This window comes from Ambystoma mexicanum, chromosome 12 (assembly GCF_040938575.1).
Source record: "Ambystoma mexicanum isolate Mex_15411 chromosome 12, UKY_AmexF1_1, whole genome shotgun sequence".
Taxonomy (NCBI): domain Eukaryota; kingdom Metazoa; phylum Chordata; class Amphibia; order Caudata; family Ambystomatidae; genus Ambystoma; species Ambystoma mexicanum.
The window spans coordinates 90,639,315-90,662,726 of NC_090936.1; the positions used below are offsets into that span (position 1 = coordinate 90,639,315).

General features: G+C 53.0%; 1 protein-coding gene across 1 annotated transcript in view; it reads left to right on the forward strand.

Annotated features, from left to right (window-relative positions):
• PSMC2 (proteasome 26S subunit, ATPase 2) overlaps positions 1-23,412 on the forward strand; it is a 233,299-nt gene that overhangs the window by 55,086 nt on the left and 154,801 nt on the right. Inside the window, exon 4 of the mRNA XM_069628069.1 lies at positions 10,964-11,063. Coding sequence (XP_069484170.1) covers positions 10,964-11,063 — 100 coding nt within the window. The remainder of the gene's footprint in view (positions 1-10,963; positions 11,064-23,412) is intronic.

The window sequence follows — 23,412 nt, forward strand, 5'->3', positions numbered from 1 at the left end:
GGGGAGCTAGGATGTATCTAACTTATTGTAGACTAAAAGAGCCTGGTTAGCTTGACACCAACAGCTACCAGAAATTTGCATTGGTAGAACTATATGTTCCCGGCATAGAATTAAGTGTAAGCGTTTATTACCAATCGGGTTTTACTCACCTTGAATAGCATACTAACATTCTAAATGTAGAATACTGAGTGCATACTGTCATTCTAAGTTATTGCTTACCTTTGAATTGTGTCCCACTATTCTAAAAAGTAATATGGGTGTAACTGTAATATTCCTGTAAAAAAGAATTACATATGTTGTAAAGTACTTACTTGTAACATTGTTGGTATAACTATATTATTCCTGAAACCGAATAAGCATCATGGTTGACTACCAGTAGAGTCTGCTTACCTTGAATTACATACTGTCATTCTAAAAGTCTACTTAATGTGGTCGTTCTACCCTTAAATGGCATACTGCCATTCTAAATTGAGTTTCTACTTTGGTTTACATACAAAAAGTATTGTGCTGGTTTTTATAATTCTTTATGAATGATAAAAGTACTTACCTTTCTAAACAATTATTTGCCTGTGTGTGTATATATATAAAATAAACTATTCTTGTGAAAATACATAAGTGTATCTTTGGACCTTATATATACTGCAACTTCTTTGAACTTCTTTACAGCCCTCTCTCCCTCCTAAAATCAGTCTGGCTGCTCTGTCATTGCTACCAAATATAATCTCAGTTGTTACAGGAACTCCAACTCTTAGTATAAGGCTGTATTGCCCAAGGTGTAGTTCTATAAAGTCTCTATAGACTGACTTCAGAAAAAGGTCGTAATGGCTACCGGGAGCTACCTTTTGGCTTCTCAGGCCAACTGATGACAAAGACACTTGAATTTAACGCTCTGTGTTTAAGACCATCTTTAAATAAATATTAGGACACAACTATGTAACATTTAAAGCATACGAAAAATTAAGTAATGGATAAAATGTTTACGTTTGTGTATTCTATTATATTTTTGGGTGAACGCTGTGTACTGGCCCTTCTGGTAGCTCCTGGTTAATGCGGCTGGATACCCAGGAGTTGCCTTTAGCTTCTGCTTACCGAATATTAATTTTGATCCTTGTTGCAAGATGCAGTCAAAAGCTTCTAACCTTTTTCCAGTTTCATTCTGCTTCGGCCCACCTTCTTGCAGATGAGTACCCCAGCCCTACAGATAAGGGACGTATCGGCCACTTTTACTCTGTAAAAATTGGCAAATACTCCCAAAAATAAACCTAGGGAGTAAAAATACTTGCAACAAAAAATAGGAAAATTCTTGCGCCCTCTTTCACCCTCACAGCTCCATGGATATCTTTGGACCAGCAGTGCACGAAGTACCACAGGAAGAACGGACTATTTTAACTGTCTGATTGGAAGAAGTAAACAGTATTCTACGATTTTACCGTATTTAAAAGCTTGCATGTAGAAAAATCCCGAATGCAACCACCAAAGGTTCGAACACCAAAAGTTTGAACCTTTGGTGGTAGCTGTCATGATCTCTGCTTCCAAAAGATCAGGACTTGCCCGACTCCCTTGGAAGCAGACCCATAACCCCGGTTCCGAGTGCCAGCCAGTCCCGATTGGGACCTTTTGGACCCTGTCCTGGCGCCAGTGGCACCAGGCTCATAAAGATGCCCAGTCCCAGCGCTGGAAGCGCCGGGCTCATAATGCTTGGGTGGACTTACCTGCAGCAGACCATGCTGCTTACTTACCTGCCAGTTGAACCCCTTATCCTCTTCTGTTTGGGACTACTTTTCCTGTTGGGTGGGGCAGGAGCCACTCCCTAGGTTCAGAACACTGGAACTCTTCTGGAAAGCAGGAACTCTTTTCTTACCTAGGCGTGGCTGTGGAAGGAGACACCTAAGCACTACAGGAGGCTATTTAAACCACACCCGATGGATGAATCTTGCTTCGCGTTATTCTGCATTCTCTGCAGCAGAACGCTCATCGTGTCTTCTGCTTCTGATCCTGGGCCTAAGGGAACAAAGGCTTACCAGCCTGGAATCCAGTCTTCAGCAGCACCTGTAAAGACAAAGAAAGAACAGGTTAGCACTATAGTCTTCAGTGGCAGCGCATCTCTTACCTGGTCCATCGGCTGTCACCAACGCCTCGTGCTGCATTCCGGCATCTGAAAGACAAAGGCTTACCTACTCTTCGCATGCTCCGGAGGTCTTCGCACTGCATTCCGGCATCTGAAAGACAAAAGCTTACCAGCTCTTCGCACGCTCCGGAGGCCTTCGGCGCTGCATCCCGCATCTGAAAGGCAAAAGAAGGTGCGTTTAAAGACATTGGGCAACTTTATTACTCACGTGCCATTACTCCTTCCCACGCCGAATCCAGTGGGTATTCCAGCACCCTTCAGCTTCTCTAAAGCTCCGAACTTGTACCTGCAAGATAAAAGGGACAGTTAGTGCGCATTGTGAAGCAGGCTACAAGCGCTTACTTACGTGCTTCCAGGCGCTTCTATTCCTCACGCGGGTTCGATCCTCAACTCTCATCAGCCCGCCATCCGCCATCGCCGGAACCCTGCAAAACAAGAAATATCATTACAAAAGACTTTTAAGACATTTGAGTGCCCAGAACTTACCGTTCGTGCAGTTAACGACGGACAGCAGTCCTCTGAGGTCAAGAGGCCTGCACCCTTATCCAGTGAAGAAACTGGTTACGGCACCCTGCCCCGAGGCAGATGGAGAGCTCAGCGTTCACTTACCTAAGGTGAGGGCGTTAACCTTTGGGGTTCTACAGGAGAAGAGAAAGGGAAGAGGAGAGAGGCACCCAATAACCCCAGTTTATTAATCCCATATTTTCTATCTGCAGACATCTTACTCTTCGAGTCAGACATACAGTGCACAGAGGTCCAGCCCAAAGAGCCAACCGTGTGTTACACATCACCTTTGAAGATACGGCATTCACCCAGTCAAGACCGGCCCCTCTGCGGGAATCAGGTGAGCGTTACAGTAGCATTGTAGGTAAGTATATAAAGAAGAAAAAAAACAGGGGCTACGGGGGTGACCCCCACAACACCCCGCTCACTATACTTTACGGTATAGTGAGCGGGGGCTGAGGGGGAAACCTCTGCAGCCCCGGCCCTGAGGCGCCAGTTCCCGATAACGGAACTGAAAGGGAACTGGCGCTGCACGGACTCAGCTTGAAGAGAAGGTATGGTATGATATTGTATTTGTATCGCGCTCATACACAGGTGTTTCAGAGCGCAACAAGGCAAGGGAAAACACAACAACGATCTTGCTAGGCCCAGTGACATTGAGAACGTGCAAGTGCATGGGAAAGGGAAAGTGAGAAAAGTGCATGGAAGGGGGAGAGTGGAAAGTGCGGATCAGAGGAGAAACTAGTAAAAGTATTTTTTTAAAAGTAGGTTTGTTTATGTTGAGGGTGTGGGTGGTGGCTGTGTCGTGGGTGGGGTTTTGTACGTGTGTTTGCATGGGAAATGTACGAAACCTTTTGTGGTTCGTCCATTTCATATGCAAACTTTTCGGCCACGGTAAAATCGGCCGCGGTCGGATCACGTAGATCAAAAGTAAACCTGTATCTTGTTTAATGTGCATGAATAACTAGCTGCAAAGAAATAAATATTCTCCAGCATGGGGTCTGGCATGGATTCACATGCTCATGAATATTCCCCGTCATCAGGCTGGGAATCCTCGGTAAAGAAAAAATCAGTATCAGTTTCGTTTCTGATCTGTCTTTCGTAGTAGTAACCAATCACTGATCTCTGCGTCATACTGACCACAGCCAATGACTGCCCTCTACCTAAGCCCCGCCTCTGGCAGCCATCTTCAGATTTTTACCGCACGTTCAAGTGTTGGGAGTCCTCGTGCTTAGCTCTCGAGCTTTTACTGCGTGTTTCGCGCTTTTTCAGGTGAATTTTCACATTTTTTCGGTTAATCTAGCCTCAAGCTCCACCGTTTCTACTCCCGTTAACGGCTACCCGTTGCAGGATTTTCCTGCGCCCCTCAAGGGTGAAGATTTCGTCGAATTAACTTCTTGGAGGATTCCAGAAGATTCTCGGCCTACTTCGAGATGGCCCAGGATGCGAGTTCGTCACCCGGTCCCAAGCTGTTTCGCAGCTGCCCTGGATGCGGGCTGCAGAATGTGTTTAAGGAAGACGAACATTCGCGATGTCTCTACTGTCTTCATGGGGACAAGACTCATGTAGAGAAGGACTGCCAGTTCTGCAAGAACTTGTCGGAGCGGACCATGAGGGACCGTCGATCCCGTCTCGCAAGCTGGTTGGAGAAGGGCTTGACGGGTGAGAAGAAGAAGAAAGGGTCCGAGCGGGCTTCTAAGTCCTGTGCGGGCGCCCCGGCGAAGGGGGCCCAACACCCAGGCCAAGCGCCGTGAGTCCGCTGGCTCCGGGAGCGCCGAAAGGTCAGGCTCTTCGGTCGCCAGGCAGGGCGCACCTTCCCCGGCACCGTCAACCACGAGCCAACGCACCGGTTCGGGGAAGAGGAAGTCCGAGACCCCGGGTAAGCTTCGGGAGAAGCCCCGTCCGATCTCGGAAGAGGAGGAGCGAGGCGTCGCCCCTCCCCCGAAGGAGAGGGCCCGGGACGTACCTAAGGTGGTCAAGGCCCCTACCCAGCAGGCGAAGGCCTCTATCGAGGCTATTGCGGCGACTCTGGCCAAGCCGGCAGAGACACCGCCAGCGGAGACCGCCTCCGGGACTAGAGTTTCCCTGCCGCCAAGGAGGGAATCCTCTTTTCAACCCATCATTGTGGCCGCCATGATGGAAGAAGCGAGGGGGGGGGCACGGTGCCCTCCTCGAGCTCGGGGTCAGCCTCAGAGGAGGAACTGACCGAGGCCGTGAGGAACCTCGAAGTCCAATTCGAGAAGGTTCGATCCCGTCAGGAAGATCCTCGGGAGATGACCGAGGAAGACGATGGTGAGGAAGAGCGGCCTTCCCTTCCGGCGCAACCGGATCCTAGGCCTCAGGATGGCTCGGTGGCCATTTTGTCGGCCATCCAGTCCTTATGCTCTGAGATAAGGACGAGATTCCCATGGCCCTGGCTGGAGGACCCGCAACCTGGCCCGTCGGGAAGTCCTAAGAACAAACGACGGAGGACCCAACCCTCTCCTCCGCTCGCCCCCGTAAGGCCTGCAGTTCCCTCCTCATCCTCCCACGAGTCGGGAGATGACGGTGCGTTGGGCTCGACGACGGGTTCTGAGGGCGACGACGACGGAACGGGTCTCCCGTCTCCCGTCGCACGGGCCTCGCCGCCCGACGAGATTGGCTCATTCCACGCCATGATCGCCAGGGCGTCCGAATTGTTCCAGCTCTGCCCGGAGGAGCAGAGAAAGGAAGGTTTCCTCTATCAGCGCCGGGAGGCCAAGAGGAAGACGGTCATCGCGGTGCCCCTAATCGATGACATCTGGGAGGAGGGCCTGTCGGTTCTCAAGAACCTCTCCACGGCACCAGCCAAACGGGACCGGTACGAGAAGTAGTACCGGGTCCCCGAAACCGCTCCCCTGTGCCTCAGGGCCCAGCCAACGCCAGACTCGGTCGTGTCGGCGGCGGCGAAGAAGAAAGCGGCGGGGTCAGGAGCCTCGATGTCGAATTCCCCGCCCAACGGCGAGGGAAAGAAGTTGGGCGCCATGGGGCGGTGGGTCATTTCGTCGGCGGCGACGACGATCAAAGCGGCCAACGCCCTGGCGATCGTGGCCCGTTACGACAGGGAGCTCTGGTTTAAGCTGGCCCCCATATTGGACTTCCTGCCGGACGACAAGAGGTCCGAGGCCCTGGAAATACTGCAAGAGGGCGAGGTGGCGTCGGACCACGCCATAACGGTGGCAACCGATATTGCCGATACCGGGTTCCGCCAGCTGTCCAACGGTGTTTGCCTACGACGATGGGGTTGGCTCTGGGCGACCGACTTCCGTCAGGAAGTCCAGACCAGGGTGTTGGACATGCCGTTCGACGGCAGCAACTTGTTCGGGAAGGCGGTGGACGAATCCCTCCAAGCCATAAAAACGGACACAGAGACGGCCCGCGCCCTGGGAGCCCTTCAGCAACGACGGCCCTTTCGGAGCTCCGGAGGCAGACAAGGTGCCTCCAAGGGATCCAGCGGTGGCTCGTCGTCCTACCGCCAGGCGGCACGCTCCTCGTCTCAGGAGGCCTACAGGGGTCGCGGCAAGCAGGGAGCGTCTCGCCGCCTTCTGCAAGGTGGCCAGGGCGGCAAGGCCACCACCTCCAAGCAGGACTGAACCGGCCGTGGTCTCGGGCCCCCACTGAAGCACCCCGGTGGGAGGCCGGCTGACGAACTTCGTCGGCGCGTGGAAGTCCATCTCCAACGACGGTTGGATGCTGGATACCCTGGCAAGAGGAGACACTATCGAATTCCTGAAGAAGTGCCCTCACGTTCCACCTGTGGCCAGGAAGGAGAATCACGTCCCGCAACTGCTGTTGGAAGTACGGGCGATGCTCAGGAAAGGCGCCATCGAGCTTGTCCCGAAGAGGCTCTGGGGCTCCGGGGTATACTCAAGGTACTTCCTCGTCAGGAAGAAGACGGCCGGCTGGCGCCCCATCCTGGACCTTCGTCGTCTGAACAAATACATCAGATCACAGAAGTTCATGATGGTCACCCTCCAGCACGTACTGGGGCAGCTGGAGGAAGGCGACTTTCTATCGTCGTTGGACCTGGAGGATGCATACTTCCACGTTCCCATCCTCAAAAGTCTCCGAAAGTTCCTCAGGTTCGTCGTCCAGGGACGCCACTACCAATTCAGAGCACTGCCGTTCGGATTGAAGTCGGCCCCCAGGGTCTTTACCAAGTGCCTAGCACCAGTGGCTGCGCGGCTGCGCCTGCAGGGGATTCACGTCTACCCCTACCTGGATGACTGGCTCATCCGCTCAAGGACGAGGGAACTCGCCGTTGAACACACTGCGAGGACCGTCCAGCTACTCACAGACCTGGGATTCTCCATAAACTACAAGTCCCGCCTGGTACCGTCGCTGGTGGCCCTGTTTCTGGGAGCGAAGCTCGATACAGTGAGGCGCCTGGTGGCCCCGTCGGAAGAACGGACGAACACCATTCTAGGCAAAGTCCAGCGCCTGCTTGCCACGGACGTGGCCAGGGTGAGGTCCTTCAAGCCCCTCCTGGGGATGATGTCCTCTTGCATCTACCTGGTGCGCCTCTGCAGACTACGGATGCACCCTCTTCAGGAATTTCTCGACGCCCGTTGGATGCAGGCGACGGGCACCTTCGAAGACGGGGTCCCCCTCAACGAGGTGTTCCGGCGGGCGATTCAGTGGTGGGGCGTTCGAGCGCACCTCACGGCGGGCAAGGACTTTCAGACGCCGGCGTACCAGGAGACGGTGACGACGGACGCCTCCCTGGAAGGTTGGGGCACCCACACCGGAGATCTCCACGCAAGAGGCCTCTGGCTCCCGGAGGAGAGGCTCCTGCACATCAACGTCCTGGAACTCCGAGCCGTGTTCTGGGCTCTCAAATCGTTCCTCCCGTCGCTCAAGGGCAAGGTGGTGCGGATCTTCACGGACAACACCACGCGATGTTTTACATACGGAAGCAGGGAGGCACCAGATCCCCAGCCCTATCCAAGGAGGCACAGGATCTGTGGCACTGGGCGGTCGCCCAGGGGATGTTCCTGGTTCCCTTCTACCTGGCAGGAGAAGGCAACACCATCGCCGACTCGCTCAGCAGGGAGCTGCGCGCGTGTCACAAGTGGGAACTGCGCCAGGATCAGGTGGATCAAATCTTCCGACGATGGGGCAAACCCCAAATTGACCTGTTCGCGACAGCGACGAACTCGAAGTGCAAGAGGTTCGCCAGCAGGTTTCCCCAGCCGAGAAGCATGGGCGATGCGTTCTCGTTTCCCTGGGACGGACTATACCTGTATGGGTTCCCTCCGTTGCCATTGTTGCTTCAACTCATCAACCAGCTCAAGCGGTCCCGGTGCAGGATGATCCTCGTCGCACCGGCGTGGCCGCGGCAGATCTGGTTCCCGGACCTTCTGGACTTGTCAACGTCCCCTCCCATCAAGCTGTCGGCGGACGCGGACCTTCTCTCCAGAGAAGGAGGCGCCATCTTCCACGACCCGGCGTCGCTGAACCTGCAGGCTTGGCTCCTGCAGCGCTAGAGTTTGGAGGCTACGATATACCGGCCGATTGCAGAGAGGTTCTTGCAAAGGCCAGGGCGTCCTCGACTCTCAAATGCTACAGTCATAAGTGGAAGAGGTTCTCTATCTGGTGCCGAGCACAGAAGATCAACCCCCTACGGATTACGGCCCCTCAAGTGCTGCCGTACCTGCTATCGCTGGCAAAGGCTGGGCTAGCCCATGCCTCCATTAAGATTCATCTGGCGGCGATCTCCAGATATACCAGAACCACAGGACGGACGTCCCTGTGGTCCGATCGACTGGTAAGAGTTTATGAAAGGACTGTTCCGGTCGTTCCCGCCGGTGAAGGCCCCGGCCCCGGCGTGGGAACTTAACTTGGTGCTGACCAGGCTCATGGGACCCCCATTCGAGCCGATGCACTCCGCACCGATGAAGTTTGTGTCGTGGAAGACTGCATTCCTGGTGGCCATTACCTCTGCACGACGAGTGGGAGAGATCCAGGCCCTATCCTGTAAAGCACCGTACTTGTCTTTCCATGCCTCGAGGGTGGTGCTTAGGACGCACCCCTCCTTTATGCCCAAGGTGCCGTCGGACTTCCATCTTAACGAGCCCTTGGTCTTACCGGTTTTCTTCCCGTCTCCTTCGTCGCCGGCTGAGAGGACTTTGCACTCGCTGGATGTGGCTAGAGCGCTGAAGTTCTACATGGACCGCACGAAGAGTTTCCGGAGGACATCGCAGCTGTTCGTGAACTTTGGCTCTGTGAACCAAGGGAAGGCCCTCTCCAAGGCTTCCATTTCCAGATGGCTCTCCGGCTGCATCATGCACCTTCACCGGTTGGCTAACCGACCGCTGCCAGGCCGTCCGAGAGCCCATTCGACCAGAGCGATCACTGCTACTACGGCGTTCTTATCTGGTGTGCCCCTGCTGGACATCTGCAGGGCTGCTACGTGGAGGTCGACGCACACCTTCACGAAATTCTACTGCGTCGATCGGGATTCCAGGGAGGAGTCCAGGGTCGGCCAAGCAGTGCTGCGCAACCTGTTCGCTTAAGGTGAGCCTGGTGAGGAGGTAAGAGATGCTTAATGTTGTATTGCTTAATGTTGAGCCTTTTGCCACCCCCCGTGGTTGTGCATGTGTGTACTGCTATTTATTCTTATATTCATGAGCATGTGAATCCATGCCAGACCCCATGCTGGAGAAGGAACAAGTTACTTATCTGTAACTGTTGTTCTCCAGCATGGGTCTGGCATGGATTCACATGCGAACCCTCCCACCTACCCCTCTGCGGCTCTTCACTTGGTCATACTGCCACTTCACGTGCTACCAAATCTGAAGATGGCTGCCAGAGGCGGGGCTTAGGTAGAGGGCAGTCATTGGCTGTGGTCAGTATGACGCAGAGATCAGTGATTGGTTACTACTACGAAAGACAGATCAGAAACGAAACTGATACTGATTTTTTCTTTACCGAGGATTCCCAGCCTGACGACTGGGAATATTCATGAGCATGTGAATCCATGCCAGACCCATGCTGGAGAACAACAGTTACAGGTAAGTAACTTGTTTCTTATAACAATCTTTCAGTTAAAACATATGGACTCCCTAAAAATCATTTTACTCCCAACTTTAAAAAATGGGGAGTAACATACTCTCACTTCCAAATCTTATCTGGAGCACTGGAGTACCCTACAGTTTTTGTTGTGTTGGTGTCTGCTGTTGAAAAGGCCAGGGTGGATAACTGCTGCAGAAAGGGTCACGTCAGAAGAGTTGCATCTGAAAGGAGTCCCAACCCCCTCCACACTCCTGGTGCTGGAAGCCTGTGGGGAGCACCAGCCGCCGGCCCTCAAAGCTCAACACAGATTGTATCGTCCAGAGTGCATGTTACTGGCCTGTGTGAAGTGTGAATTTCTCCTCCACGCTTCCCTCGAATGGGGTAAGTAAATGACATTGTGGCCTATGGTTAGTTACCTACTCTATAATAGCCTTGCCTCATGCATGATCTCGAATGAGGCTCTGTAGGGCTGCCAAAGGGGACGGGAGGGAGTGACGTGGCAGCATGTGGCCCGTGGGAGCTGCGGGCCACAGATAAAGGTGCCAGACTGAGAGCCCCCCTCAGTGAATGCCAGCCTTACCGCTAAGCTCCACGCTGAAAAGGCAGAGGAAATGGTGTGCCTACTTCCCATTTGGGCTGCATGATGTTGGGCATGTCAGCCACCTGTCGCATAGTGGATGTCTGCGCGAGTTCTTCTAGTCACCACAGACTGTCTTCATGGTGAAAGGACTTTCTTCCCAACCATGACAAAGAAGCGCTGTAGCGCAAGAGGCATCTACTGCCCTCTAGTTCATACACTGGGGAGCAGTGGCCAGTTGCTTGTTATAGCGCTTTCACAAATGCTGTTTGAAGCTGTTCTTTGATATGATGTAACACAATATGAAAACCATATATCATGACGCTATCCTTCCGTACTGGGTGCTCAGTGACCCAGTGGACTGTCGTGGCTTGCTGAAATTTCTATGCCAGGTGTTAGATGTTCAGTTAGCACTGACAATGCACATGAAATGGCTGTTGGTTCAAACATTTTCTAAATTCCCTTTTTTAATGGTAAAATAACTAGTGTTAGATCATGCTTAGTGGTCTTCTCCTACACTGTTGTTTTTTTAAAAACATTTTTAAAACAAATCTGTAGGCCCTGGTATTATTTAGATCGTAGCACTAATATCCATATTCATGTCTGTGTGTTAGCACTTTCAATTTGGTTGATTTTGTTTTGGTTGCTTTCAATAGGTTATGTTACATGCACCAATGTGTTACAGCCCACTAATTGCATTGCCCTGTGTATTGTGTCTTAAGGAATTAAGGAGTCTGACACCGGGTTGGCGCCGCCGGCTCTCTGGGATTTGGCTGCAGATAAGCAGACACTTCAAAGTGAGCAGCCACTGCAAGTTGCAAGGTAACCCAACAATTGATTTTCTGTTGCAAACGCCATCCCATCCTCGCTGCTCTGTTTTCTAAAGTCCTTTTTTAAAAAAAAACTTTTCTTTATTGGCAAGAAGCAGTAGCTGGCGCGTGACATATTACATCAACATCTCTTATTACATAATAAGGTATATATAACAGTGCAAAGACTCAACAGAAGACCACACAAATTCATAAGAACAAATTAATTACCACATGGTCCATCGCAAGTCGGCTCATTCAGCAGCCATCTCAGGAGTTGGAGGAGAGGATAGAAGCTCCAAGTCTGCCCTGGCGTTCAAATAACTACAAAACTCTGTCCATACGTTTTTGGGGCGAACATAAACAGGCAGCGTGTTAATATAGTCCTCACAGATTTGTGTCCAAGTAAGGGCCTTTAGCCACGTCTCCAGTGAAGGGGGGGGGGAAGCGTCTCTTCCAACACTGCAAAATGCATTTCTTGGCCACCATCGCCCCTATATTCAGGAATTTAGTGGCCTGTCTAGCCTCGGCCCCCTCCCACAGCCCAAACGGAAGAGCAAGGGAGTCGGGGTCAATCCGGAACCCCACCATCTCAGAAAGTGCCTCTAGCACAGCCTCCCAAAACGAGGACCAGAACATGTGGGCATGGTCCGCATCACCAGATCTACATCTCGGGCAAGGGCGAGGGTGGTCCTGAGCAAATTTACCCACCACGTGAGGAGTATACTACAGGCGGTTAAGTAATTTGAATTTCATGCATCCGATTCTAGAGTTGAGGGAGACCTTGCGTGTGTATGCACATTTTGGCCCATATACCATCAGTAATGTCCAACCCCAGTTCCCGGCTCCAAGCATCTCGGACCGCAAGGGGAGGGTCCACAGCACGTGTTATCAACATTTTATACAGAGCGGACACTATGCCCCTACCCCCAGCAGAATTAGCGATGTAGCAGATCTCGGGGGACTCAGGAGGTTCTTGCGGATACGAAGGCCACATGCCTTGGACTCCCGCTCTGAGTCTAAAGTACTGGAGCTTATCCTGTGTGGGGGCAAGGCCCGGGAATGACCACAAGGGAAGCCATTTGTAGAACGGGGGGGAAGTCTGAGTGGGGTAGTAGAACCTGTTTCCATGCCCTGATGGTGGCGCCCACTGGGTCGGCCGGGGCATCCGAGTGATACGAGTGAAAAAGGATCAGGGACATAACATTTACCTCCTCTGTTGCAAGGATCTCAAGCTTAACATGTGGGGGGGGGTCCTGATGACTGTACCAGTGTGTTGAGCCTGAGCGGCCGTCCAGTACAATGTAAGATCCGGTGCGTTGAATCCCCCCTCTCATAGGGTAATGTCATATGATGCCACTTCCTGCGTACGGCACCGGAGTGCCATAGAAAGCGGGCGAACCCCGCATGCAGGTCCGCGAAATATTGTTTCCCAGGCCAGATCGGAACATTAGCAAATATGTAAAGTAGTTTCGCAACTATGATCATTTTGATTAACGATAGTCTCCCAGATAGTGAGAGGGGGAGGTTGAACCATCTCTTCATCTTGGCCTCAGCATATTGCGCAGCGGCCACGTAATTATCGGCCAGTAGCAAGGGTATCGAGAGGGAAACATGGACCCACAGGTACTTGATGCCCCCAGGAGCCCACTTAAGCGGGAATTTGCATGCCGGATGGGGAGTTGCGGGCGTGAGGGGGAAGATCTCTGATTTGGTGTAATTTATAGTGAAGCCCGAGAATGTGCCAATTTTGATGATTTCGTATATTATTGGGTCAAGATGGACTGAGGGGTCCCTAATGTAGAGAGGTACATCGTCCGCATAAAGTGATATAATCTCGTGGGCATCTCGAAGTCGTATCCCTTACCCTATCCGCCATGGGCTCAATAGCCATCGGGAAAGGAAGGGGAGAGAATGGGCATCCCTGACTTGTCCCCCTGTGGAGGGTAAAGGAAGCTGACAGATGAGAGTTAACCAGAACCTTGGCCACAGGGTTGGTGTATGGTAGCTCGATATAGGACAGCATGCGCGGGCCGATACCCATCTTCTCAAGCACTGCCCAAAGGTATTGCCATGAAACCATGTCAAAAGCCTTTTGGGCATCAAGTGTCACAGCAACCCCGTTGGCTTTGGGGTCAATTCTGGAGATAACATTGAACAGTCGCCACATGTTTAAGGCAGTGGAGCGGGCAGGGACAAAACCACTCTGGTCAGGGTGAATCAGGTATTTCATGATGGGGAGGAACCTATTTGCAATGATCTTGGCAAATATTTTGGTGTCGTTATTCATGAGGGACAGGGGATATAGGAGCCGCATTCGTCAAGAGGCTTACCCGGCTTGGGAAGCACAATGATAACAGCCTCGCGCAAGGACCGCGGAGGGTAGCAAGGCCTAGCGACTCATCCCACACCTCGTACAGGCGCGGGGCCAGCAAGGCGACATGCTCTTGGTAGAATTCAGCAGTTAAGCCGTCTGGGCCAGGAGCTTTCCCTTTAGGGAGGGTAGATATGACCGCTGCAATTTCATCCAGGGTGATGGGTGAGTCTAGTTGCTCTTTAGTGGCCAGAGATATAATGGACATGGGGATACGGTCAAGGAGCATATCCAGGTCATGTGGGCTGTGTTCGCGCTGCCGGGCGTACAGGTCTGCATAGAAATCCGCAAATGTTTCAAGGATGGGTTGGTCGGACCAATGCCGAACTCCATCCTTGTCGATAATGCTATCAATGCGGGCTCTGCCCCCTTCAATCCGGGCTAGGCGGGCTAGGGTTTGGCCAGGTCTTTCCCCTTCGCCATACTTCCGAGCCGCAGCAGGTTGGGCAAGATATCTAATCTCGCTGAGGGCGAGGGACTCAAACGTGTTGAGTTCAGTTCGTATCTGCGCTAACTTGGGTGGGGAGGGGGCGGAAGCACACTCACGCTCCAGTACCTTGAGTCTGGACTCGGAGCAACGTAAGGAGTTCCTAATGTCTTTCAATACCCCATCCTCCCCGGAGATACACATGCCTCTGATGAACACTTTGAATGCCTCCCACCTTACCCCATCTGTTGTGTCATGGCGTTTGTTGTTATCGAAAAACGAGGTGATATCTGCAAGTATGTCGGCCTTGAAGACCATATCGTGTAGCGCCTCCGACTTAAAGCGCCAGTTGGAGTGGCAGGGAAGGGCAGGCTGCAGGGAAATGTCCAAAGTGACCGGGGAGTGATCGGAGAGCGTGCACGGTAGTATTTGCATGTCGAGTGTTTTGCCAATGTGCCCGGCCGAAAGGAGAAAAAGATCGATTCTGGAAGGGCTCTCATGGGCAGAAGAGTAGAATGTGAATTCCCTGGTCAGTGGGTGGAGGGCTCTCCAGGCGTCAATCAGGCCTGCTGGGCCCATGTGTGCCTGGAGGTGACGGGCAGCCCTGGACATTATTCTGGGTGCAATGCCTGATCTGTCCAGCTCAGAGTCCATTATGAGATTCATATTCTCCCCCCCCCCCTCCCCGATGATTGGGACCCCAACATATCTCTGGAGCATGACATTGATGTGGTCGAAAAAATCAGGTGCGTCTATACTCGGGGCGTAAGTGTTAACAAGGAGGCACTCTCTGTTAGCAAGCAGACAGTGGAGGATCACATACCTACCATTGTGGCTGGTACGCAAGGAAAATTCCACAGATTTATGAATTAAGGTGAGGACACCCCTGGACTGGGAGGAGTAGACCGTGAAATACTTGTTGGGGCCCCATGTCGGGGCGAGAAAGGACGATAGGTATGCAAGAGCATGGGTTTCCTGCAAGAGGAGTATTTTGACCCCGTGTCTCTGGGCGTATGCTGTTATCCTGCGGGTCTTAGTGAAGTTGCTGAGCCCTCGAATATTCCAAGACATTAGCCTAATAGCCATCATGTAGACCTAGGGGACATCCCAGCAGTGTGGCATTATTTGTTGAATATAAGCTGGGTGTCAATGCATCGAGATGCTGCCTCGCAACCAGAGCTGCTACTGCCCCGCTATTTTTGTTATAACATCCCACAACAGTACCCCCACCTCCCTCACTGCCCCCCCAACACGGCAGTGGCCAGTAACCCACCCGATGATCCAATGTGAGAGTGCCAAACCCAACAGGGCAACGCTCGCCTGTGCGCCCAACTGGGGCGCAACCAATGACCATAACAAGCCAAACTCGGCATTGCAACTGTAGCGGGGGTCGTTGCTGCCGTGAACCCGACTTGAGTGGAAGAATGGTGCGATACACCGTAGGTAGTACAGCAGTAGAACAAGTTTCCAGGAGACATTGCAACAAGTTACAACTAGCAATGGATACACAAGATTTCGGACTCATGAAATAACAAGGAAAATGCAACTGTCGAGTGCGCAGTTGTACAGATGGAGGCGCAGACATTGGAGACCAGACAGGGGGCCTCAACCCTCATCCAAAGGCTCGTCCACCGGACCGGCAAGGGGAATATGGGATTCAATGAATTTAACCACCTCGTCTGGCCAGTGAAAAAGTATAATTTATTGCGATGGGTGAGTTTTAGCCTCACGGGGAACAACATAGCGTATTCCACTTTCCTCTCTCTGAGCAACTTTTTCACACTGTTGAATTGTCTGCGCTCCATTTGAACATTGACAGAGAAGTCAGGGAAGATTCGGATAGTTTGAGAATCCAGTTTCAACTCGCCCCTCTCCCGGGCCAACCGCAAAATGTGATCCCTGTCCCTAAAGCTGAGGACTTTAGCAATAATTGGCCTGGGGAAATCGCCGGGCCTGGGGCGGGGGGCCAGCACTCGGTGGGCTTGTTCAATCGTGAAGTAAGGGGAGAGCTGAGGATTGCCCAAGAGGTGTCTCAGGAGTTTTTCAACAGCTTGTTCCATTTTGCCTTTGAGGGCCGTCTCCGGGACCCCCACAATGCGTATATTGTTCCTGCGAGATCTGGACTCCAAGTCGTCGCACTTCGCCTTGACTTGCTCCATATCACGCACCTGGTCAGAGACTGTGTTCTGGAGCACGTGGACCTCATCTTCATTGGCCCCGATCCTGGTCTCGGCCTCTACCAGCCTAGTGCCGTGCTGGTCCAGTTTGGTGTGCATTGAAGCTACACTAGCGTTGATATCATCTAATTTTTCATGGAATGACGCAAAGTTTTTGGCCATAGATTCCATCAGTGTTGTAAGATCTGGCTGGGGAGAACTTGAGGGTGCATTTGGATCGTCCTGGGGCAGGGCAGCCACCCCCTGCTCCTGTCTGGAGAGCGCCTTGGCATACTTGTCCATCGCCCCAGCTTTGTTGGCCCTGCGTGATTTGTTGGACCTGGTTGGGGATACCGAGACCACGGAAGGAAGTCTCGCGAGACGTTCGCAGCAGTCCTTGGGCTTTGAGGTTCAGGAGGGTCCCCAAATTCCCGTCCAACAATGGGCCGGCTGCTGTATAGGGATTGGGGCAAGGAGTACACCAGCCGGGCGCACTAGAGGGCGCCAACACCAGCGTGAAATATCAGCCGGAGCGACAGGCCGTCCCAGGCGGCAGGGCAATCTGATGGAGGCAAGCAGGGGGTGGTGTTGACAAGGGCAAGTTGAAAGCAGACGGGTGCGGATGGGAGAAGCTGACAATGTGCCCCAAGCAGCTGAGCGATGGGGAGTGGATAGTGGTAAAACACCCAGGAGCGTAGCTGAGCACACAGACCACCAGGGGGGGGTAACGGAGCCTCCCAAGGCTGAAAGGCGCGTGTGCTTGAGGCAGCCAGTGGTCTTTGGAAGCTATAGCCCCCGATTTGTGAGTTCCATGAGTGTAAAAGTATCAAGAAGCACAGGGGGGACTCAACCTCCCGCTGAGTAGGACGACAAACGCAGTACTGGGGCAGGGCGCCAGCACTTTCGTGCAGAGATGGTCGGTGCGTCCACTGGTCAGATATGGCGGCGCAATCAGGGCAGGTATCCAGCAGGCAAAGCGCTCCGGGGGAATAGGGGGGCTCTAGGATCTCCGCGTCAAAAGCGTTGGGCACCCCGATCCAAGGCCACTCGGCGGGTGCAGGGTGTGGGTGAGTGAGAGCAGGTTAAGCGGGCGCTGGGGCGGCAGAAAGGATGTGGGGAGGGCAGGACATAGCCGGCGGCGACCGCCCAAGTCCAAGGACACCGCAGAGATGAGCAGGGCAGGAGGCCCCCAGGAGCAGGGGCGCCCAAGCCCCAGCGAAGCCGGATCACACGGGAGGAGCGGCTAGGTCCCGGGCCAGGAGGGCCCAAAAGATGCGATGGGGTCAGTGGGCCCGCGGGCCCGAGGCAGTTGGAGGTATGGAGTTGTGTGCCATTGGGGCAGGAGCAGCCGGGAGCTGCCTGATGTGTGCGGGGGTCATAGAAAGTGCCGTGAGCCGGCTGCGTGCACAGTCACTATGCAGGGGCACAACAGGGTTAAACTCCGGGGGACGGCTCCTCAGCTGGAGATGCTGCGTGTCCCTGACGCTGCGGAGGCCCCCAGCTCTCACCGAGCCTCTCCGGATAGTTGGAGGCACGGGCAGCAGCGAGCAGGCGCCCAAGCCGCCGCTCGGAGGAGGCAGCCCGCAGGGGGAGCCCAGCCGACCTCAGGGCCCCGGAGGGGGGGAGGGAGCTCGGAAGGATCCGCAAGGTGAGTCCGGGCGGCGCATAAGTGTGGCAGGCCGCTCCGAAGCCCCAGCGGTGCAGAGCCGATCGATGAAGCAGGCTCCAGCAGCAGATAGGAGTAACGCCCTCGCCGCTCAGAGTCCGGGCCCGCGGCAAGCCCGGCCGCCGCTCCCCACAGGAGGAGTGGGCCGAGGAAGAAGCGCCACTGCAGGGATGCCGATGGACCAGAGGTGCAGTCAGCACGGCGAGGGGGAAATCTGGTCCGGCCTCTGCGTTGGCAGCTCATCACGCCACAAGCTATCGTAGGTCGGTTGCCGACCACCAGGAAATGACACGCCGCGGCCTCAGCAATCCACGTGTGGCAGGGCCCGCAGTAATGTAAGCGGCTCCGCAGGCCTCAGTTGGCGGATACTCGGCCCGAGATGTAAAGCGGCCCAGCACGGCACCGGAGGACCGATTCTCATCCAAACTCGGAGGTAATGTTGACCTGGGATTAATCAACACGGAGCACTCGTTCCTAGTAGTAAACCGCTGATCCAAGCGGATAATTAGTCGTTGGGTCACGGAGCTGAAGAGCTAGGCAGCCATCTTGCAGGCTGTTCAACAGCGCCCCAATTCTAAAGTCCTTTTAGCACTGAGGCCTGCCACCAGGAACAAACATGTACTTTAGTTAAACAAAAAACCTTTTTCTTCCCTTGTGATGAACATAACACACTTGTTTACCATCAGACTTCTTCACTCCTGTTTGCGCTTTTGTACATTTTCATTTTAACCCTAATGTCTTGCTCCCTGAAGTTTTTAACCCCTACTTGAAACGCTCTGATCAATTCCCTGCCCATTTTTCACACGAGAACTTGCTGATACAGCGTGAAGTTCTTGTTAACTCTGCATAGGGTTAGTCTTTGTTTGTTCCCAGATATCTTGCACGTGGAAAAAAGAAAGGGGGAATGCTTATTCATTATATTGTAATTTGTAATTCATTGCGTTTATTATTGATGCAATGATCTAGATGGTTAGCTGACACATGTTTCCACCTCTCAGGGTCTTTATCAAGGCTGAGTCATTAAAATGTTTGTCAACTTGTGCAACAGTTGTGATATAATTATGACAGTGTACAGAAATAGTTTGCGAATTTACATTGTACAGTAGTTTTGTGAAGTACATGTTGTTTGACAAACTATAGTGGTTTTGGTTTGAGGGTAGAGAGGAAAGGGAGGAAATGAGGAAAACTTAGTTACATCTGTTGGTACTTTTAATTCTTAGGTTGAATACTGTATTGCTAGGCCTGACACGATAGGCCCTACCTGGTGCAGTAAAGTCCATGGTCTTAGGGGGGGCGCTGTCGGACGCCAGCAGAAATGGCCGCCTGACAGAGTAGCTGTGCTGTAAACCATAAATCCTTCTGAAGAGCCTGCATATCCAGTACCATTTTCCCACTAATTGCTGCGGAGGTGGAAGCGGAAACTTCACGGGACCGGCCGACCCAGAAGAGAAGTAGTGGCACCCTTTAATACTTGTGTAAATGCGCTTTGTTATACCGAACGGCGAACTGGGCGGGAAGAGCTTGTGTGGCCGCCTGCCCCATCGATGTGAGGCTGACTGCAACCCGGAGTGCCTGCTGCATACGCATATCTTCCGGAGAGGGATCACGGGCGTGGGAATGCGATCCGCCCGCAACCACCAGCCGTGGTGTAGACTGGATCATCCATGAGCAGGGACGGGCGCGGGCCATCTCTCCCCAGCGACCGCTGTGTCCACTGTGGGCGAGCGGCCGGCCAGCCAGGTCGAGGGTGCCCGCCTCCTGCACATCCAGGACTCCCTGACAGGTATGTGGACTGGGCACGGACCCTCTGGCGGTTGGATCTTAGGAGCCCACAAAGTTAACGTAGGGCAAGTGAAAGAAGCGCTGTTCAGAGCAGGGGAGACCACATTGTGAATGAAAAGGCACAACTAGCAAGATCATCCGCGAGCAGGAGCGGGCAAGGGCTTAACCCTCCCCGGTGGCCACCGTGTGCGCTGTGGGCAAGCGGCTGGCCAGTCGGGTCGTGGGTGGGCTTCCCTCCCGTGCACTCATAACTCCCCGACAGGTGCCTGTGGTGGGCACTGACCCTCCGGCAAATACAGCTCGGAGCCCGCTCAGACGCGCGCAGGATGCGGAGAGGGAGCGGCGCTCTGAACGGGGGAGGCCGCGTTGGGACTGAAGCTGGTGCCGTGCTGCGAGAGCAACGGCTCAGGCCCTCTCCCTCATTCAACCATACATCCAGGTGCACAGAAGGGCAGTTGTAGAGCCGGTACACCCGGAGGAAGGGTGAATGACATTACGGCCCATGAGGCCATCATCCCCTCCTCCATCGACAACAAGCTCGCTGGGATCCCGGACAGGAGTACCCTGTGCAGCCCAAAACAAGCTGGGGTATAGAAGAATTGAACACCTATGTGTGTGGTTTCTGGGACGGGCAGGCCCTCCCCGGTGGACACGGTGTACACTACCCATTCTGCCCCTCATCAAGGAGTTGGGGGAAAAATCAAACTGCTGCACATACGGGGGACACAGGTTGTGGCAGGCCATAAACAGTAATAACATGCCCCCCACCTCTAGAATCCTGCCAGCATACATCCCAAGGAGCAGAGGTGAGCTTTGTGGCGCATTGTGACAGGGGGGAAACCGAGGAGCCAGCACATCTGGACTACAGCATAGTGGAATAGAGCCCCCAAGCGCGACAGTGAGAGAAGCGCGGGATTGTAAGATTGCCCACAACAAGGGCCGGTAGAGCTACACCAAGACACGGTTTAGCTCACGTTCAGTCTGCCCAGAGGCAATAAGCATAATAAAAAGGGGCCTATGAATGCATACACCAGTGCCAGCATGGGAGACCATGCTACTGGATTGTCATGGGCTGCCACCACAGAGCCCAAGGGGGAGGGGGGGACTCCCCGGTCCCCTACATGGTGGCCTTGCAGAACGGATTTGCCGCTGTAAACTCTAAACTGGATGAGATTGGTACTACTATTTCGTCAATCAAAGGGGATCTCCATCAAGTAAACGCACGAGTACTAGAAACGGAGAACCGGATAAGCACTGTGGAGGACACTGTAGCTACCCATGGAAAGGACATGGAAACCATCAAGAAGCACTTGAAGATAGTCCAGATGAAATGTGAAGATTTGGAATCGAGGTCCCGCCGTAACAATATAAGGGTGGTGGGACTGGCGGAAAAACAAATCAATGTCCCAATGGAGGTCTTCATGGAAGAAGTAATGGAGGAAGTGCTCCCGGACGCACAGCTCTCGCAGCAGTTTCTGATCGAGAGGGCCCACAGGGTCCTGACGCCACCCCTGAATCCTGGCGCACCACCACGCACAGTCATAGCCCGCATCCTTAACCACCTAGACAGGGATGCAATCCTGCGGTTGTCGGGTGAGAAAGGCACCCTAACATATGACTCTGCAAGGATACACATCTATCCCGACTTTTCAAATGGGATACAAGCTGCTTGTCGCAACTTCAACCATGTCAAAAGAGCGCTGAGGGCGCGAGATCTCCCCTATGAAATGATGTACTCCTCCAAATTGCGCATACAGCATGCTGGAAAGACGCCTTTTTTTTAATCCACCGGCGAGGCCATGGGATATATCGAATGGAATATCCCCAAGCAGCAAATGAAAAGGATCCAGTACCTGGACGCAGCAAATGAGACCTTACCAGGAGCATGAGAAGACAGAAGAATCTACAAATTCTGGATATGCGAAGATACAGGTGCGGCGGCCCTCAAGGCGGTCTGGTAGGCAGACTGAAAAGGGGAGTATGACCATACAGAGTCACCCATCAGTTCAAAGGTTTAAAAGTTCTGTGGGTTTCACACGGTCGAGTTGGGGGGATGGTCAGGGAGGGGGGGGCAGGAAGGGAGTTGGGCCAGTTGCCCATGGGGTGAAGAACAAGAAGCACTTGCGAACACATGAACCATGACTATGCACCCTGCGAAGTCAGCAGGAAGTAGAAGGCAGAAGAGACGGTGCACAACAAACAAGAAAGCTGTTGAGTACGGCACAAGTAACAGAACAGTGCCTCAGCGGAGAGAGAGGCTGCGGCTTACCTATGACAACACAACCGAAGATACAGGAGATTGAGGAGGTTAGGCTACTCACGTGGAATGTGCGGGGTCTGGCACATCCGATAAAAGCAAGAAAGATACTAGCATATGCAACTCGGCATAAGATCGACATATTCTTGCAAGAGACACACGCCCCCAGGAAGATTACAGATGCATTCGCACGTAACTGGGGTCACCTAAAAGCAGCAACGAACTACTCCTCGATGGTGAGAGGGGTCCTCACAATAGTACACAAGAGGGTGAACTTCCGAACGTCCAAAGTACTGGCCGACAGCTACATAACGGGGAAGTCCTATTGGTCAATACTTATGGTCCAAACACAGACGGCCCCGATTTCTATCTTCGCATCATGGAACTAATATCACTAATAGGTACAGCGAATGTGATCTGGGGCGTACGACCTCAATCTAACTCTAGACCCGGAGATGGACCAGTCGGCGGGAAACCGTAGACCAATTACCAAAGCGGCACTCGCGCTCAAACAGGCAATGGTTTCCTTACCCATGGCAGACATTTGGAGGGAACTTCACCACCTTGAGTGATTTACTCCGGGGTACACAGTACCAGTCACGGATTGATTACTGGCTGTGCTCCCCCGAACTGATGCCACAGATGGAACTGTCCTCTTGAGAATGACACCCAAAAATGTGGAACATACCACCCGCACATGGCGCATGCCACCAGAACTGCTCAAGGACGAATTGGTGATCGAACCACTTAGAATAGAGAGAGAGGATTTCTTTGGATGCAACACTGGCACAGTACAGACTCAGAGTTCGGTGTGTGAGATGTTCAAAGTGTGGCTGAGAGGCCAGCTGATGGGGAACAGCATATGGAACCCTGAGGGAAATGGGGAAAAAGCTTGTCACAGACAGAACGGGAATGGAAGGACCTAGAGGCTCATCAAACCAAGCCCATATGGAAGGTGCAGCTGCAAAAAATACAAGAACACTCGGAAAAATTCAAGTCGCTTGCAGAAAGAGGTTTTCTACATGACCCAACCTATGAGGGCAAGGAAATATGGTGAAGGCAATAAGGCGAGTAAGGCAATGGCAACCCTTAGCAGAACCGATCAAGATACATTACCAGCGTCGACAACGCGGAAGGGAATGTAAAGACGACCCCAGATGAAATAAACGAGGAGTTCCAACGGTTCTACTCCAAACTATATGCAAATGTGGATACAGTGACCCATGGAGACCTCTTAATATATATGTACTCGTTCCCATTACCCAAATTGGGTGACGACAAAAGATCAATGCTAGATCTCCCGTTGACAGCCGAAAAAATTGAACAAGCCATTTCGGATCTCCATGCAGGTAAAGCCCCTGGGTCAGACGGCATTCCGCTCGACCTCTACAAGGTATTTAAAACTGAGCTGCCGCCGAGACTACTGAAAATCTGGGAAGAGGCGCTCGAGAGGGGAAATTTACCCGGCACCATGAGAGAAGCAATCGTAACAGTCCGCCTGAAGCCCCAAAAAGCCCCCGCAAGACCCTGCATCCTACCGCCCATTGTCATTGATAAATTCAGATGCAAAGATCTATGCGAAGGCGATAGCAAATCGACTGCTTCCGCACATGAATAAATTAATTCACACATTTCAAACAGGGTTTATCCCAACCCGCTCGACGGCATTAAACCTATGGAGATTCTTTGCAATAGCATCA